This window comes from Pinus tabuliformis, chromosome 7 (genome assembly GCF_031772625.1).
Source record: "Pinus tabuliformis cultivar Carrire ecotype Pingquan chromosome 7, CPIR1, whole genome shotgun sequence".
Classification (NCBI taxonomy): domain Eukaryota; kingdom Viridiplantae; phylum Streptophyta; class Pinopsida; order Pinales; family Pinaceae; genus Pinus; species Pinus tabuliformis.
The window spans coordinates 1,782,314,118-1,782,331,552 of record NC_142293.1 but is presented as its reverse complement, the minus strand read 5'-3'; the positions used below and the strand labels follow the sequence as shown (position 1 = coordinate 1,782,331,552).

The 17,435-nt window shown below is 38.1% G+C and overlaps 1 protein-coding gene and 1 long non-coding RNA gene across 4 annotated transcripts in view; both read left to right on the top strand.

Annotated features, from left to right (window-relative positions):
- Nucleotides 1–12,764, top strand: part of LOC149255488 (RNA polymerase II C-terminal domain phosphatase-like 1) — a 142,527-nt gene extending 129,763 nt beyond the window's left edge. For 2 of the 3 annotated variants that reach the window (XM_089460493.1, XM_089460494.1), the window contains one exon: nucleotides 12,130–12,764. In XM_089460493.1, coding sequence (XP_089316619.1) covers nucleotides 12,130–12,244 — 115 coding nt within the window. In that variant the 3' untranslated portion in view covers nucleotides 12,245–12,764. Of the gene's footprint in view, nucleotides 1–5,997; nucleotides 6,060–12,129 lie in introns of all 3 variants that reach the window. The other variant, XM_089460495.1, reaches the window with a different exon arrangement.
- Nucleotides 12,551–14,115, top strand: LOC149255487 (uncharacterized). The gene is made up of 4 exons (XR_016267248.1): nucleotides 12,551–12,687; nucleotides 12,964–13,106; nucleotides 13,265–13,390; nucleotides 13,568–14,115. It is a non-coding gene; the product is annotated as an uncharacterized LOC149255487 (long non-coding RNA).
- The last annotated feature ends 3,320 nt before the right edge of the window (nucleotides 14,116–17,435 follow it).

The window sequence follows — 17,435 nt, the reverse complement described above, 5'->3', positions numbered from 1 at the left end:
TGGGTAGATAGAGAAGGCACTAAAGAGTGAATGGGCTGCGTGTTTAGATATCACACCCTCGAACAATTTGTGGAAACTAAGTGTTTGATGTAACAAAATTCGACGCGCATGAGTTGAGAGTGGAGAGGGGATGATCCTTGTTAGTGATGAGGAGAATAAAGAGAGAATGAGCATCTAATAGAGTCTGTGAGTGGAGGCATCCCTAAAATTTCTCAAGCTGTGCGAATGGGAAGAGAACTAGGCCCTAGACAAGCTCCACCATTCAAAGGCTAGTTTGCACACATAGAGGGGTGAGGGGTTGAGTCATGATGTACACGATCCATAGAGAATGTTATGGCTAGGAGAATAGGTAGAGGGTTATTTTTGCATGCACACTGTTGCTACAAAATCTAGTAGGCCTTGTAGAGGGGTACTCAAGGGAATCACTAGACCAAGTGACAATAACAAGGTGGTAGCCCACTGTCACCACAACTACTAACCCATGCTCTTTGTGGATTTTCACCAATGGGAGGAGTCCAGTGTTGAGGTCACCTGCAAGAGATATTCTAGGCTTAAAGGTATAAGGTGACATGATAGGCCTCCAAGGGACGACACAAATTAGGAACAAGGCTCAAGCAATGAGGAGAGGCAATTCACTTCTGCTAGAGAGGCCAAACTAGGGCACCCTTGACCTAGGGATTGATTAATAATGTGTGAAATGGAGTGGCTTGAGGTAAAGGTACAAAGGAAAGGTTTCCTACAATGTATCCCAACACTATAATGACACATTAAACCTTCAAGAAGCCCTCAGGTCGAGGCTTAACCAAACTAGGGTTTCTCCTAGGGAAAAATAGCTAGGAAAGGAAAAATTATGGAGAATAATGAAAAGATTAGCCACGAAGAGGAATGATTTTGAGGCAACCACCACTACTATCAATGTTGAATCCTTCCAATGCAAAAAATCTCTATCCTAGGCAATTTCACACTAAGCCCTAATTGAGCCCACTTGTCATTGAGAGGGAGAGAATGGGAGAGAGAAAATAATCTCTATCCTAGGCAATTTCACACTAAGCCCTAATTGAGCTCGCTTGTCATTGAGAGGGCCAGAATGGGAGAGAGAAAAGGTGCGGATCTTAGTTGTCGGTAAGATAAATGTTGATCACCTATTAGACAAGGCCAGTGCATAGTCCTTGGGTGGATGGAGTCTATGGGATTGCTAGATTAGCCAAATCTTGCAAAGGAGTAAGGATATTTTGATGCCCTAACACCAAAACCCTAACTATTATCTCTGTGAGGGATCAATATTCACTTGGGAGAACTAAATCAAAGATTTACCAACGAGATTGCCATTCACATACTATTTATGAGTAATGCATGTAATTATCACATCTAGTTTCTATGCAATTGATTTTCAATAAATTAGGGCACAATAGAGAAACCCAAGTTTAGTAATATATTCCATACAATAGACATAAAAATAGAAATTTATCAATAAAAAAGCTCACTTACAGGATATCATGCATGGAAAATCCTTTCATTGATTCAAGATAACTTCTCCAAAGACAAGAATATAGCTCCAATAAACAAAATGCTCCATAGATCACATCTCTCCAAAGGTACAAGAAGGCCGAAATTCTCCAAGAGAGGCCGAATTAGTCCAAGTGATGATGAATGAAATGAAAAATCCTCTCCTCTATTTATATGAGGAGAATGAGTCATAATATTAGCCTAAAATCCCCTACTAACAAGTTAAATCACAAGAAACCCTTGGGTTACAAGCCAACCCACTAGCTTTTGATCAAAACTGCAAAAATAGGACACACATGTGAGCTGCTTGTCTTGGAGGGCTAACGTCATGCATGAATTATGCTCCAAATGTCATGCGTTGGTGCTACAAGGTGACAAGTGTGATGTAGTAGCATGTAAAAATCATGATTTGAGGGTTGGCCCTAAAATCAACCTTAATGGTTCCTTGTGGTCCCAAAATCCAACAGGGGCAACACAAAGTGGTCTCCATGGGTCTCTAGTAGCTGATTATGTCCATCTCTACTCTAACTTTGAGGGCTTTCCAGTTGCTACTAGTCCTCCCAATTCTCTAAAGGCGAGACCATCCTCATCTAGGCCTTGAATCAACTGCCATCCCTCATATGGTGCTAAGTTCGACCTAGGGGCATGTTGGTCGAAGTGTGTCATCTTAAAAAATCATCAAATCTAATGCAAAGTGGCTTAACGTCTTCGGTGTAGGAGGTGCCCAGTGTCGTGTGATGTGTCAATGTTGCTAGGAGGCCCAAGGCTCTCAATGCTTCACCTGTTAGCGCCATTATATTCCTATGATGGATCGGGTACCTGTGGGTAAGGTGCCCAGGACATGGGCCATTGAACCACCTAACAATCACAACATAGATTCTAGTGAAAGCAACCAACCATTAGGGACAATACCAAGCTTGAATGTAATGGGCTATTTATAAGGATTCCCTTCCAAAATTAGGGCTTTGAGCTTGTAATGGTCTTACCTCCCTAGTTAGGAGTGGCTAAAGGACAACCACATTAGGTGTTTTCAACCCCTAATGGGGAGTAACATATTCTTAGTCCACCCTTCAATTGATAGGTGTTAATGAATAATAATGATGGTACGAAAGGCAAAAGACTTCATGGCCAAGTACATGATGAGGATCCACATCCTGAGTGTAAAAATCTGAGGATGGAGCAATCGTGGATGCATGAGTTTCCAACCCGACCTTTGTTTTTCCACCCGTCTTGTGCACCATTTACTTTTGATTTGTCTTTTTATTACTGCTCATAGCTCAAGGGTTAGAGCTTGATTTGAATGATATAGTAGTGGTATTACACCTCAATGATAAGTCAATTTATCGCTCACCGAGGTTGGGACATGCAAGGGTTCCTCCTTTTGATGTAATGGAGCAACATGTGCTCAAGAACTGGGTGATGGAAATAATGAGTGAGGTACAACTCATGCTAGGCTTTTTCCCACGTGCTAATGTGTATGGCTTGACCATCATTTGCCTTTTGATATTCCCTCCTATTGATTTTATTTTGTGGCCATGATATGCTTTTTCTGTTTCTTTTAGCTGCGTCAACCTCCAGGGAAAAGTTTCGGGCCCTACCCAGGTATGTTGATGTATAGGTGCCAAATCACAAAGAACCAATGGTCAGTTGAACCTGAAAAATGGATGTGAGATAAGGGCTTGTAATGTAGGATGAAAAGTGTTGAGTATGGAATATGGGATAGATGGAACTACACCATCTCAATCTAGGCTTCCCAAGTAATGACCCTCATCTACCCATTGGGCCATTAGGAGAGGTCCCACTGCACTGGGATCAAAGGTTAACCTCCCCATTTAAGGTGAGATGTTAAAATTGGAAACTAGGGCCAAATTCCACCTTGAGACAGCTCATTTGATGGAGATGATGATTGCATTAAATTCCTCTTTTCGAGAGGACCAAAATTGATATAAAGATCATCTAATTTGGACAAGCAAAAGTGTGTTTTTGAATTTATGCCCTCACATGTGCAAATTGTTCAGGTCGGCCACATCATCATGTAGGCTCATGAAGCCCAATGGATGTGTCACTTCACCTTCAACTACTCGTATAAATACAAGTGACCTCTCACCTCATTTGGCATCATCACACTTTCTTCTCTCCTCCTCTCATTGGTCCGTACAGCTATTGGGCATTCTCTTTCTCTCACACGTGTGGCAAGGAGGATGAATTTCAGACAGAATTACAGGGCTGAAAATTTCAGACTTTCCTGCAGTTTGACCAGCGTTGACTTTGACTTTATGGGCATCCTTTGACTTCGATTTTCAGGGTGAATTTTTGTCTCAGCAGGCCGCATTTTTGGGCACAGGAACCAAGGCAAAAGGAGGACTTTGACCTGCATTGATAGCAGGTCTGTTTGATTGCAAGGTTGACTTCAGGTTGGCAACGTTTGACTGCAGATTTTATGACTGTTTTGGGCTGACTTTGACCACTGCTGGAGGTCAAGTTTGACTGCCTTTGACCAAGCTTCAAAGGAGATTTTTGACTACTGTGTTGACCATCTTTGACTTTCTGGTTAGGGCTGAGTTTGACTGTGGTTGACTGCAGATTTGACAGGACTGTTGTGACTTTGATTTGGCAAGTCAATTTTGATTTTTTTACTCTCTCTCTGCTGAACATTTGACATAATAATAAGAAGAATTGATCAAAGGGTTTTCCCCACATTGGGGTTTTTCCCTGGCATTTGCCAAATCTGGTGTCCTCTTGTCTTGGCTTGTCTTCTGCATTTTATTTATATGTTCTATCTACAGTTACTTTTAATGTGATTGCTATTGGAAAACTAAATTGGAAATTAGCTGCTGAAGGAACATTGAAGTAATTGTGCTAAGCATAGAATGTACCAACAAAATTTAACATGAGAGAACAAGACCACGGTCAAAACCCCTCCTTACCGATCACACCATAATCCATATCAAATGCCCCAATACAAACAAGCATAAGCACCCCATTGCAAAATGATTAAAATACCTTTTGATTGGAAGCCCACCTTTGTCTATGTGCTCATGCCGGATTGGTGAGAAGCATATGGCTGATGCAAGTGGTGGAAGTATAATGACATGTCATCAGCAAGTGGTGGCTGTTAGGGGCTGCTGGTTGCATGGCTGGCTGGCTGTGAAGAATAGGAGAAAAGTTTTCTCCTATAGGGTTACCACTTTTGCTTGGTAATACACACTAAAGGTTGCAGAGACGGGAGAACAAGAGACTGATCTGATGGGCTCATGACTCCTTAGGAGTAGAGTTTAGTCTACCAGTGAGTTAGATCTGATGGGCAGAGAGATAGACATTTTTGAGTGGGAATCATGGAGTTATGGCTTGATCTGATTCCATTGTCAGTTTTAGAAATTTGCTCCATGCTTGATTGCATTCAATTAACTCAAAACATTCCTGTATACAAAATTTCATGGCTTTGGTTTCATCTTCGAAGGTTCAATGACTTTTCCCATTCTCTCAACTCTTCAGATTTCTCCTATTTTAAATATTTACAAAATATTTACGATTTACCATAATCCCTAAGGATTAGTTGTCTAGCAGGTTGGTGGCTGCATGGCAGTACAGTCGTTCTTTTGTTTTGTTGTTTTTTTGAAGCCATGATATGCAAGGTTCTTTCAATAAAAAATCGTTTTTCTACTTTCCTCCAAAATTGGCTTTTGAAAAATCAAATGATTTCTGGCTTCAAATTGAAGAATTAGGTTTCAGTGATCCCTTAATCCCTGTTTGCCGGCAACAGTGCCTAGGTCATCACATTCCCACAGAATCTGTGTTTTAAACTAAGATTTGATAGCATATTGTGATAACATGCAAATCAACACATAAAGTTAAGCAATATTACGTGAGAGTTTTTTGTACTGCATGGATTAAATGAGTAGTGAAAACCTCCTCATAAAGGGTAAACTAAATTCAAAATGACTTTATTAAGACCTGTGTCCACCATCTAATTGACCATTATTATTCAGAGATTTACTTTAACACAGGTTACCATTACCTGAGAGAACAGGTCATCACACAAATATCTCCGAAGATACCCATGTGATGTCCTTATTGATGTGCCACAAATGATCCATTTACCAACATCATAATAGCTAATGTGACCAGTAGACAACATTATAACACATTCTAACACACCTGTATCCTTCCTTTTTGAGTGACAGTTTGAGTGAACTGTGTGCTGAACAAGAATGATATTTTTGCATATGGGTCTGCCAGGGACAGAGCATTTCCTCCAAGATTAACTTTGAGATGAATTTCTTAATCCTCGAGGCAATAGCCATGGAATATATGTTATATTAAACATTGCAAATAGAGATTAGCCAATGCCTTTCTTGCGAAGGAGGCTGGATTGGTGTCTTTTGGGATAAGAGCAAGGATGGTGAAATTTGTTCTAATCCCCCAATTTTCGGTCTTTTCTGCACTCTTACACCATGGTGACAAGACCATCTTTTATTTTGTCCCAAACAGGCTGGTAGAACTTTGACGAGAAGCCATCTCGCCCCGGGTCTATGTCTACATGGAATGAAAAGGTAATTTAATTCCCGTCTTCCTTCTCTGTTACAGGTCTATACAGAAATTTGCAATCAACCTTTGCAATCACCTAGAGAGGAGGTTTTCTTGAGTGTCTTCCCTGATAGTCAGGGTTTTGTTAAGTGCTTCTTAAAGGTGAGGTGTGCCTGTTCTAATATTTCAGTGAAATCAGATATAGATTTGCTATTTGGAAGAGAAAACCACTCCTGTTTGGCATTTTGTGGAAAAATTTGGTATTCCTGTTATAGAATTTTAACCAAACACTTCTGGAATTTAGTCTCCAGAATTCTTCTGAAGCATGATCTGACTGAAATATTTATTTGTCATTTCTCTCCTCCTGGATCATAAGATCAGTATACCCTAATTCTTCAATTTCTTCTTGCGTTGCTGGTAGTTTTTGTTTCTTATTTCCTTTCGAGGATTAGATGAAATCTCCAATATTTTACTCACTCCATGAGTACTAGTTTGAGGTGCTTTACCTTTTTCTCCCACTTGTATGTGGCAGATTAATATAGATTTATATGCTTCTTCGAAATGGTCTGAACTAGCTTCCTGTTATCAGGATGATGCTAACACACAGATTCAGCATTTTGGGGTATGTAATGTATCCAGTACCTCTGTACACTTGGAGGATATATATTACTTCTTGAAACCACCAATTTCACTTCAAGTTTGTTTCTCTGATGCATTTCCTCATTGTCCTACTATTAATTGTTTAAGAGAGGGAGGCATGCCAATGCAAACATATGCAAGTATCATTAATCATTCAAACACAATGGCATGATAAATTATAATTGCAGGCTTACACATCCAAATGGGACTGAACAAGCCAGAAAGTAATAAAATCCATTACCTAATGGCATTAATTTAGCACAATTCACATATACAGTCATGGACACTTCTGCAGAAGGACATTCTAGCCAAACATAGGCTCCATGCAGTGCGAACTCTCTCTGCAACAGAGGCCACATGTGAGCTGAGGAAATGAGTCCACAAGGGTGAAATTTTACTGTGGCTGTCTTTAATTCTGTTCCCACAGCCCAACTCCCAGGTTCCCAGTGAATATATACATAACAGCAATTTCAAGCTACAAATCTTTTTCTCCATCAACCGGTGCAACCCAAGTAATGGAATCCTCTTTTCTGCTTAGCAGTACCTTAGGCTATCCCACTTCCCTCCAGAGTTCCAGCACAGGCTGGCCAAGAATCTCACTGTTGGCTTCCAGTGCTTTTTAGCTGTAGTGAAATTTCTCAATGATAGTGATTATCATTCCATACAGTCACAATTCTCTCATGAGTCATAATTCATGGCTGTAGCTTTCCGTAGTCTGTTTATACTTTGCTTATGGTTGTTGTAGCTCTGGGAGTAACTCTAATTTCCCCAGAATGATGGCAATTCAAGCTCCCCCAAGCTTGATAACTTGAAATCCACCACTGAATGATAATTCAAATAGCATGAAGATTCCAACTGGAGTGGTAGTTTAAGCAGATTGGTCATTATAACCCCAGATAATTTGGACTCCATTAATTCGAATTTCACCCAAAAGCATCTGAACTCCACCCTGCCATAAACAATAGCTACACACTTTCACTGACCTGGTAAGTGACCATTGGCATGGATTTGGGTTTTTTACCGATGTCAGTGACCTGGTTTATCATTTGTTGCTTTCCTGAGGCTTTGTTTCTGGCAGCCTTTTGTTTCCTTTCAGCCTTTTTGTGATTTCTTTTGTTCTACTGTAACTCTTTTTAATGATCATTCAATGCAGTGTTGAAAGAATCAGCATCGGCAAAACATGGGCGAGGGTCCAGAAAACATCTTTTCAGAAACATCGATGGAAAAATCGGCAAACCGCTGCAAACATTAAAAAATACAAAATATATTAATTTTTTCAAAATCTGAAAAATCTGAAAAAATAGAGGAAAAATCAGATCAAATTGCCCAAAGGAAAAATTTACATTTTTTTTCAGGCCGAAAATTCTCACATAGTACATCGTTTGGCTTTTAGCCATTCATGATGTACATGACAACATGTGTGTTTCATGTCTAGGGGTCAAAACTGGGGTATTACAGGGTAACCATTATCACCAGCCAATTTAAATATCATAAGCTAAGCAGCAACATGTGGGGCATATCCCTTACGTCAATGTTGCCTAGGAACTGGAACTAACCCTAACCACTGTTGTATGTGCTGGCTCACAGCAACAAGTGGGGCATATCTCTTGAGTCTTACGTCATAGTTGCCTAAGAATTGGAACTAACCCTAACCACTGTTGCATGTGCTGGCTCACAGCAACAAGTGTGAGCGCAAGCACTAGCATGTTAATTAGTAGAACTTGAACCGTAGTAGTGGTTATATTAGCTACCTGCTTTCATTGACCTGGGAATCCACTGTTGACATGTATTTGGGTTTTTTTACCTATGTCAAAGACCTGGTTTATTGTTTGTTGCTTTCTGGAGGCTTTGTTTCTGGCAGCCTTTTGTTTCCTTTCCTCCTTGTGATTATTTCTTGGCCTCTTGTGCTGAGGGTCATCTTCTAGGGTAAGATTGGAGGCTATTCATGGTCTGATTCCAGGAAAATGGTGATTGATTGAGGGATTTCCCAGTTTTTGACTTGTCCTCTCAACTCAACTAACTTTTTGGGTGCTTAGACTTTTTCCAGGGGGCCATCATTTGGAGCTTCTGGTGGTTAGGAGATGGGGAAGCGATTTCTCCTTCCACTGCATCTGGGCCATCCATGAAGCTTTTCCTGTTATTGGAGGAGGTCCGGTGGGGGCTTAGGAGGTGGGGAAGGGACTTCTCTTTCCAGTGCATCTCGGCCAACTGTGAAATCTTTTTCTGTTATTGGAGGATCAGAGCTGTTGGACCTTTAATCATTTTGACAGAGCCCACAACTTCAAACTTGTTTTAGGAGCTCACTGATTCCCTCTCTCTCTCTCTCTCTCTTATCTTATTGACTCTGAATTTTTTTGGTTGTTGTTTACACTTACAGAATTGGCCCTTGCCTAAATCCTTCCCAGCTTCTCACTGGAGTTTGGGTGCAGAATTAGGTTTGATTCAAATATGAATTTTCTGATAAGGTTTACTATTGTCGACTATATAAATAGAAAATAGAGAAATATCAAATATTCCATTATAATAAATATTGTATTTTTAAAAATAAACATAAATTAGCATATATTAAATAAATTTTTTAAAATATAAAATAAATTAAAATTAACACAACACTACGAGATCAATGCATGTTGAAAAAATCAATGTATAAGTGGATTTTGGAAGAATAACTATTTGTTCACATTTCATTAAATGTCTGAAAATATATTGTTAAAACTTAAATCTGATTGATCAAATCCATATAAATAGAAATTAAAATTAAAGAAAAGATCTAATTATTAAAATTTGTATGTTTAGCAAAAAGAATAACATAAATTAAAAAAATTAAATGATCCACCTAAAGCATAAAATAAATAAAGATATAATATTAAAAATAAGAGAACAAAGTTAAAAATAAAATTAATACATGCTTGAAAAATTTAATGTTGCAAAATAAGTACTCATTCACATTTGATCCCTTTCTTTTAATTATAACTTCAACCGTATTTTATTAAAAAAGGTAAACATCAAATCCATTGAGGTATTTCCCTGTCACCTGTGTGCACTGCAGAGAGATGAGTATTTTACCCTATGGGCCTTACTTCAACCTTGTAAGTTAACAGCTCTTACTCCGAATGTGTCCTGGTTTTCACCCGAACAGAAGTTTGCATGCAGCATGATAATGAATTTTGAGCTACATGCTACAGTTGGGTGGGGTTGGAGGTGGAGAGGTTTGCAAGTATGCTGGCAGTGCATGGCGGAATGAATGGGACTCTGTGGGGCACCTCGCAGAAGGATGAGATTGTGTGATGGAAGGTTCCCATTTTTTTTTTTTGTTAAACTGTTAAACCACTAAATAACAAATACTAAACCCCCGATGCTGTAAAAAATTGATTAAAATTCACCTTTAAATTTGGTTTATGTTTGGATTTGAACTGGTTGGGATCCTTTGAGGTTCAGTGGACCTGAATGAATTTGATTTTTATTTTTTGAGGTTCACCACATTTTGAACCTCAAGGCTTGAATTTGACGAACCCGATGACATAGGCTTAGATACCAGATGTTTCTTTTTGCCTAAATACTAGGCATAGTGCCCATGCTGGTGACAGTAGTTAGACAATGAAGACCAGGTCTTTCACTTTGATTGTATCTACTCACCACACAATCAGGGTATATGCTTGGTAGTTCAAGGTGCTTTACCTTTTTCTCTCACTTTGTATGATGCGGATCAATGTAGATTTATATGCTTCTTCCAGATGGTATGAAGTAGCTTTCTGTTGTCAGAACGATGCTAAGACACAGATTTAGCATTATGGGGTATGTAATGTACAGTGATTATCATTCCATACAGTCACAAATCTCTCATAATTCATGGCTGTAGCTTTCCATAGTCCATTGATACTATGTTTATGGTTGTTCTAGCTGTGGGAGTAACTCTCTAATTTCCTCAACAGGATGGCAATTTGAGCTCTCCCATACTTGATAACCGGAATTCTGCCGCCGAGTGATAACTCAAATAGCATGAAGATTCAAACTCGAGCGGTAGTTCCTGTAGATTGGTCATTCAAACCCCGGATAATTTGGACACCATGAATTTGAATTTCACTCAAAGGCATCCAAACTCCACCCATGCTAAAAAAATAAAACAATAACTACGCGCTTCAACCAACCTGGCAAGTCACCATCGACCTCGTTTATCATTTGTTGCTTTCCTGATGCTTTGTTTCTGGCAGCCTTTTGTTTCCTTTCCTCTTTGTGATTTCTTTTGTCCTTCTGCAACGTGTGATGTAATTTATTGTAATGATCATTCAATGTACAATCTCACAGATTACATCATTTGGCTTTTAGCTGTTCATCATGTACACGTGTTTCTGGTCTGGGGATCAAAACTGGGGTATCACAGGGTAACCATTAACACCAGTCAATTTGGTTATCATAGGCTAAGCAGCAACAGGTGTGGTGTCTATTATGTCAAAGTTTCCCAGGAATTGCAACTAACTCCAACCATTGTTGTGTGCAACTCTCAGGAATGGAGAGAGGTATACCTCATTTTATTTTAGCTGCAAGAACCCTTCCTTCTCTTGACAACTAGAGAGGCGAGTCCAGTTCTTGAAAGTTGAGATCCATCTGCAAGAAGCTTAATGGCCAAACTGCTGGGAAAAGTGGGTGGGAGAAAGAAGGGGAAGTGGAGTTTGTCTTTCCCTCCACTGCTGCCACAGGAGGGATTGGAAACCCTAGATTGAGCTATTTGGGAGAATGTCTTCTTAATTTTGGCACTATGCGTAGAGATTTATCATTATTAATAATTATAAGATGAAACTTTTGTTTTCACTGATAGGGCATTTTTTTTAAATGGTGGATACTGTATTTGTTGATGATATTTAGAAGATTGGTTACAGAAATGCTAAAGAACCATTTAGAATAGTACTTTTAGATAAGACTCACATAAAACATTTCTCATTGTTATATCGATATGGATATCAAGAAGACATGCCAGAAAAGTGTCTTGGCTGGAAATATGCTCTTATCCTTGAGCCTGAGACCAATATTGAACTTTTCATTTTGTGGTTAAATCCTAACTACATCTGAAGTGCTACTGATATTGCATCTGATTTGGATATAGTTTCTTTTGCTTAACTGTACCAGTAACCATTAATTCTTTGTGCAGAATCCTTTCATTTCCTTCATCTTAAAGATGTCAAGACATGGTCTTTATATTATTCCTTCAAATTGGTATTTAGATTATTACATTCACAATGCTCAATTGCTTAATTTGTCTGAACAGATATGTATTAGTTCCACTTATTCTTGCAGATTAGTATCTTGATTATTGCTTTTGTAATGCTTAATTTTGGTTTAGCAGCAATGGATCACTTTTTCATTTTGAAGAATTAACTCCTTCATTTTCATGGCTAATCGTTTTTGTATCTTAACCAAGTAGTCATTCTAAGAAGTTCTCTTAACTTTTCTTATGTCCAGGCCAGTGTCAGTTCAGCCAAATAAAAGGATTAAGCCTGCAGATTTGTCACGTGCGGCACCTCGGATACTACCTTCTCCAAGAAGATATCCTAAAAATGGACCACCTATTCCTTAACATGTAGCAGAGGATGATGAATCTGTTTTCAAGTTAAATTTGCTTGTACAATAGTGGCTTGGGGAGCTTCTTCCACGGCAATTTTGCATGGAATGTCTCATATAAGACTTTTCATAAATGTTTTGTGATTCTTTCAGCATAGTGCCTTCCTATGTTCATGTCTCAAAATAAGCTGAAAGGTCCAGTGCTCAAATTGAGCTGAATGAAATTAAGACCTGTTGTGCCAATTTATGAAGAAATAGAGACAAAAGGAGGGGCTCGCTAAATGACTAGATAAATCTTCTTTTTGTACACTCGCCAGTTTTAAGAAATGGAGATCGTGCTCTGGAAGATTGTATTCAGGGTTTAGACTTGAACGATGAGGAAGTATTTTCTCTTTTCTTAGCATTGTAATGTTAATGAGAATGGAGGTCATTATCACGTTTTCCAAAAATATCAGACAGGTGATTTACTGTCTTTGTTATTTGATGATATGATCTATTGAAGCAGACCAAAATTTAATAGATTATCAATTTAATCATATGAAGAATACCTGCAGTACAATTAATAGTCAAACAGTGAACTTACATGTTTCTTTCTTGTTATTAGCAGGATTTGATATTTGATTATATAAACTAGACTTTAGGGAGCATGCTTCTCCATTTAATAAAGTCTAGGACTTCTGCTAAATTGCTTTATGTGCATGCCATGTTGATTATTAAATCTTTTGGTGGATCCAGAGTCATTTGAAATTGGAGCAGTGGATATCTAGGGTCTTCTCTGGGATTATGCGTCATATTCTGGTTCCTTGCATGCAATCAATCAAACTGTATAGGATTTTGTGGGGCATGTCAGAATATTACTGTCATGTTTGGAAGCTGAGGTAGATTATTTATAGATAACTTTTGATTGCAATCATGTTCCTGGCATTCAGGTGGCTCTAGACCATTCAACTTGCGCTCATGTGGCTAAAACAAATAGATGATCCTTTATGTGGAATGCATAAGATGTACTTTTGAAGCGTTACTTTGTGTAATGCAGTATAGAACTTATGCTAGACAGCTATGTGATGGGAAGGATAATGTGCTCTGCAGAATCTCTCAGGCAGAGATCACTCCGCAAATAGCTTAGCATGCTTTGGCCCATCCAATTGAAGCTTTCTGAATGGTACATCGTTCCATTTTCAATTGTGACAACATTAAACTGTAGACAGTGAGATATATATGTGGCTGGGATTTTATTATCTAGTGAAGGGCATATAAAGTTTATATGGCTCTCATTGAGTGCTTTGGTCTTTATTTTCTCCAATGTGTATGTTTCTCATTATTATTTTGGCTGTCACAGGGTCTTCTAGTTCCTCTGTTCTGCTCTAAAGAATATGTTCGTTACATGGCTGTCTCCAAGGATTGATTCAAAATAATAGAATAGAGTATGCCATTAGTTTATATTAACTTTATCACACTGGTTAACTCAAGTCCACAGAATAATTAACACAGAATCAGGATCAATGATGATGCAAGCTAATCTGCAGACTGTGAATACTCTTTGGTTGAGCATGCTATGGCTCATCCAGTTGCTGCATTTTGAATGGAACAATGTCACTCATCTGTTGGTTTCCAAAAACTGTAGTTTCAGAAAGTATATACAAGGTAGATAACACATCATCTACAAAAACAGTATATAACATTTGTTATGTCTTTCCTTGAATGTTTGGGTTTTACGATTATTAGGTTGCACTATGTTGGATTTTCATTATTGGATGTCTAAAGATTGATTTAAAAAATATGCGGTTGCATAGCGTGTCCTTGGCAGACTTCAAAATATTAGAATGGGGTGGATCACTAACTTGTAATAGTGTTGGTTACTGGTTGGAAAGGCTGTAAAAGGTGCATAAGTACCGAAATGCTGATGTTTTCGGTTTATTTTTTAAAACAGAATCGTTTTTTCCAACTCAAGTTCATGTTTTGTCAAATGTACCTGAGTTATTGTCTGTTTTTGAGTTTAAACATATTCGAGTTTGTATCGGTTTAAAAATATTCAAGTGTATCAGTTAAAAATATTTGAATGTTTGCTCGGGAAGGTTGTTAAGAGGGGGAGTAGATATTTGAGTGTAACATCCTTTTTGGCACGTTGTAATTGAGTATTATGTTTAGCATGCCAGATGTAAATACTCACATCACAGAGCTCTGGAAAATCATCTAAAACTATTCTAGCGGGCACTGCAATTTATAATTGGTTATACCATCCTCTACCTGGTAGTGTAGACAGTAGTGGGTTTATTCTTGTTTATGCACTAGCAATGTTTCCAACCAAATGAAATACTCTACAGCTACACAAGGAGAAGCAAAGATTGCATGGGTGTCGTGTGGTAGCTCCAGAAAGCTGTGTATATGCTGGGTTTACATAAGTAATCTGAACCAAGTCTCTGATAGTAGGACATGTTTCTCAATTAATATATGCCAATGAACTTGTCGTCACTCTGCATTGACTTAACCAACTCTGGTATAGCTTGCAATGTGGATCCAGGGAAGATCATCATGTTAAAATCTGAGTTACATGGGGATGTCGTTCCCAATTAAGCAACTCTGGTATAGCTTGCAATGTGAATCCAGGGAAGATCATCATGTTAAAACCTGTGTTACATGGGGATGTGGTACTCCGTTGGGGCTCTTCCCAAACGCTCCTTTTCTGAGGGAAACAAACAGAAATTCAAATGGGAACACTCCTTTCAGAAAGGGGGACGTTCCTTCCCCAAATCAGATGCTCCAATGTCCTTTTGACAAAAAAATGTCATTAAAAACAGAATCAAGTGACTATATAGAGTTAAAATTTAACCTACGCTACTCCACTTTATTGTGAAGAAATCCTACTCTGAGAGTTATAAAGACCCAACAAAAATTGCAACCTTGGAAGCCGTTAGAACGAAAGGAGGGAGATGCCACTATTTTCGTTTTATATCATTTTGTCTCTAATGCCTTATTTAAACTATTAGAAGCCGTTTGCTTTGAGGCATGTAAAATAGGTTGTTTGGTGTCGCATATGGATCTCTTATGAAACAATTACCACGCGGGGAATGCTGGGAATAATTAAACTGGGTCATTGAGATGCACTACAATGGGTAATGGTTAATACCATCTGTCAGGTTTTTAGGTAAATTCATTATTTACCATTGATTGGATGAACACGATAAAGACTTAATAGTTGTTTGAAATATTAAAGTAGACCATCTTGTCCATAGGGGAGGACAAATTGGTCCAAATTGTAATCATTCACCATTCATTGAATGACCAAGATAAAGACCACTAAATATTTGTGAGATATATAGAGAGACCATGTTCTCCCCAAGTGAGGACAAACTAGTTCAATTTGTCGTTGTTATTGCATCCAAGTCTGTGCGGGTGACTAATATGGGGCATTTCTTCAGGTATTTTTGGATTCCTTGTGGATCACATTGTTTAAATCTAGCTACCTAACACATTTGTAAGACAACTTGGGTACATCAAATGATAACTCAAGCAAGAAAAATGGTCAAATTCGTTTTTAATCATTGGGGCATTTTCAGAAAATACAATATTAGATTTGGCACCCATCAAATTGCATTGCAGATGGAGGTAGAAGAATAACTTGCATTAAGGTCATTTGTTTGTGTTGAATAGTGGATTAGTAGGTAAGAAGAATTATATGGTGAAATGGTAGAGAATAGTTGGTCACATTTAGAGGAAAATTGTATTTATTTGTCAACATGTAAGAATCTAGACGATGATTGATTTTGATAATTTATGCTTGGGTTTTGTATGTGAGAGCATGGATAGGTAAAAATCACACGTAGAGGAAAATTGTATCTATTTGTCAACATGTAAGGATTTAGGATCTAGACAATGATTGATTGTGATGCTTTGTGCATGGGTTTTCTATGTGAGAGCATGGATATGCAAAATGAATATAGTAGCAACATATATTAATGATGAATCACAATATTGATTACAACGAGACAACATGAATACATGAAAGTTGTTGCATAGGCCTTCACATGTTGCAGTTTTGTACCCGGAAACAAACTATTTTTAAGCCAAGAGGTATCCCTCTTGGCGCAATGATAGATACAGTGATAGTCCCCAATCATATCTGAATCAATTTGATAGTTTCCTTTAAAGACATGACACGCCTTGCATGAAAATCATCATAGCTTAGTGGTAGTTGCTCCATGTGTGAGATGTGAGATGAACAAAAATTTTAGGCAGGGTGTTAAGTTAGTCAAGTAGTGTAGGTTTTTTTGAGTTTTGATGTTTCTTTTAAATACTTGCACTTTTCCTTTTAAAAAAACAAAGTAGGTAATATGTGAGAGGAGTTTGGAGCATGTTGGAAATACTTGGGGGGTGGGGGATGAACCATTATATTTTTTTACAATTGTTATTTTGTACTAGTTAAGATTACTTAGTAAAACTAGAACACACAATGTATAACAAAAGAATAATTTTATTAATAAGAATGATAGGGACTCCAATCCTCTTCTACAACAATCCAAGTTCCATTTTGTACAATAACTCTTAACCCTAGATGAAGACACCAATCTTCAATTACAAACTAGGCTCTAACCTGTACTACACCAAGCTCCAACTTGGTATATTTGAAGACTCCAATCCTCTCCAACAATTTAAGCTACGATTTGGTTTTCGACAAGGCTTCAACCTTGTGTGAGGACTTCTATCCTCTAGGACTCCAACCCTTTTTCAAGAGTTTTCTTCTACAATGTCATTGCTCCAACAATTGCCTTACAATTACCTACAAGATCAACTTCAACAAATGCCTCAAATAGTATTCACAATACTTCAGGGGCTAGTGCATCAACGTCAACTCTAGCAAGCCTAGTTTGTGTTTCCAAGACTCTTCATGTTTGCATAAACAATCTTCTTCAAAGTTATTCCATGAGCACTTCAATAATGATCCAATTGATATTATTCAACAAGACTACACGAAGGTCATCTACTCTAGGTCTGTTCCAACAAATCTTCAAAGATGCTTCTAGATACTTCTAAGTTTTGTCTGCTTCAAAGATGTTTGCTATGCAATGGTCTTTACAACATGTTGCTTTATCAAGAGGTCTTAAGACAATACCTAAAAAATGATCCAACAAACTTTTTAAAGGTGATCTTCCAATATAACTCCAAGCTTTGTTACAACAACATCAACAACTCTTCAATTAAGCTTCAAG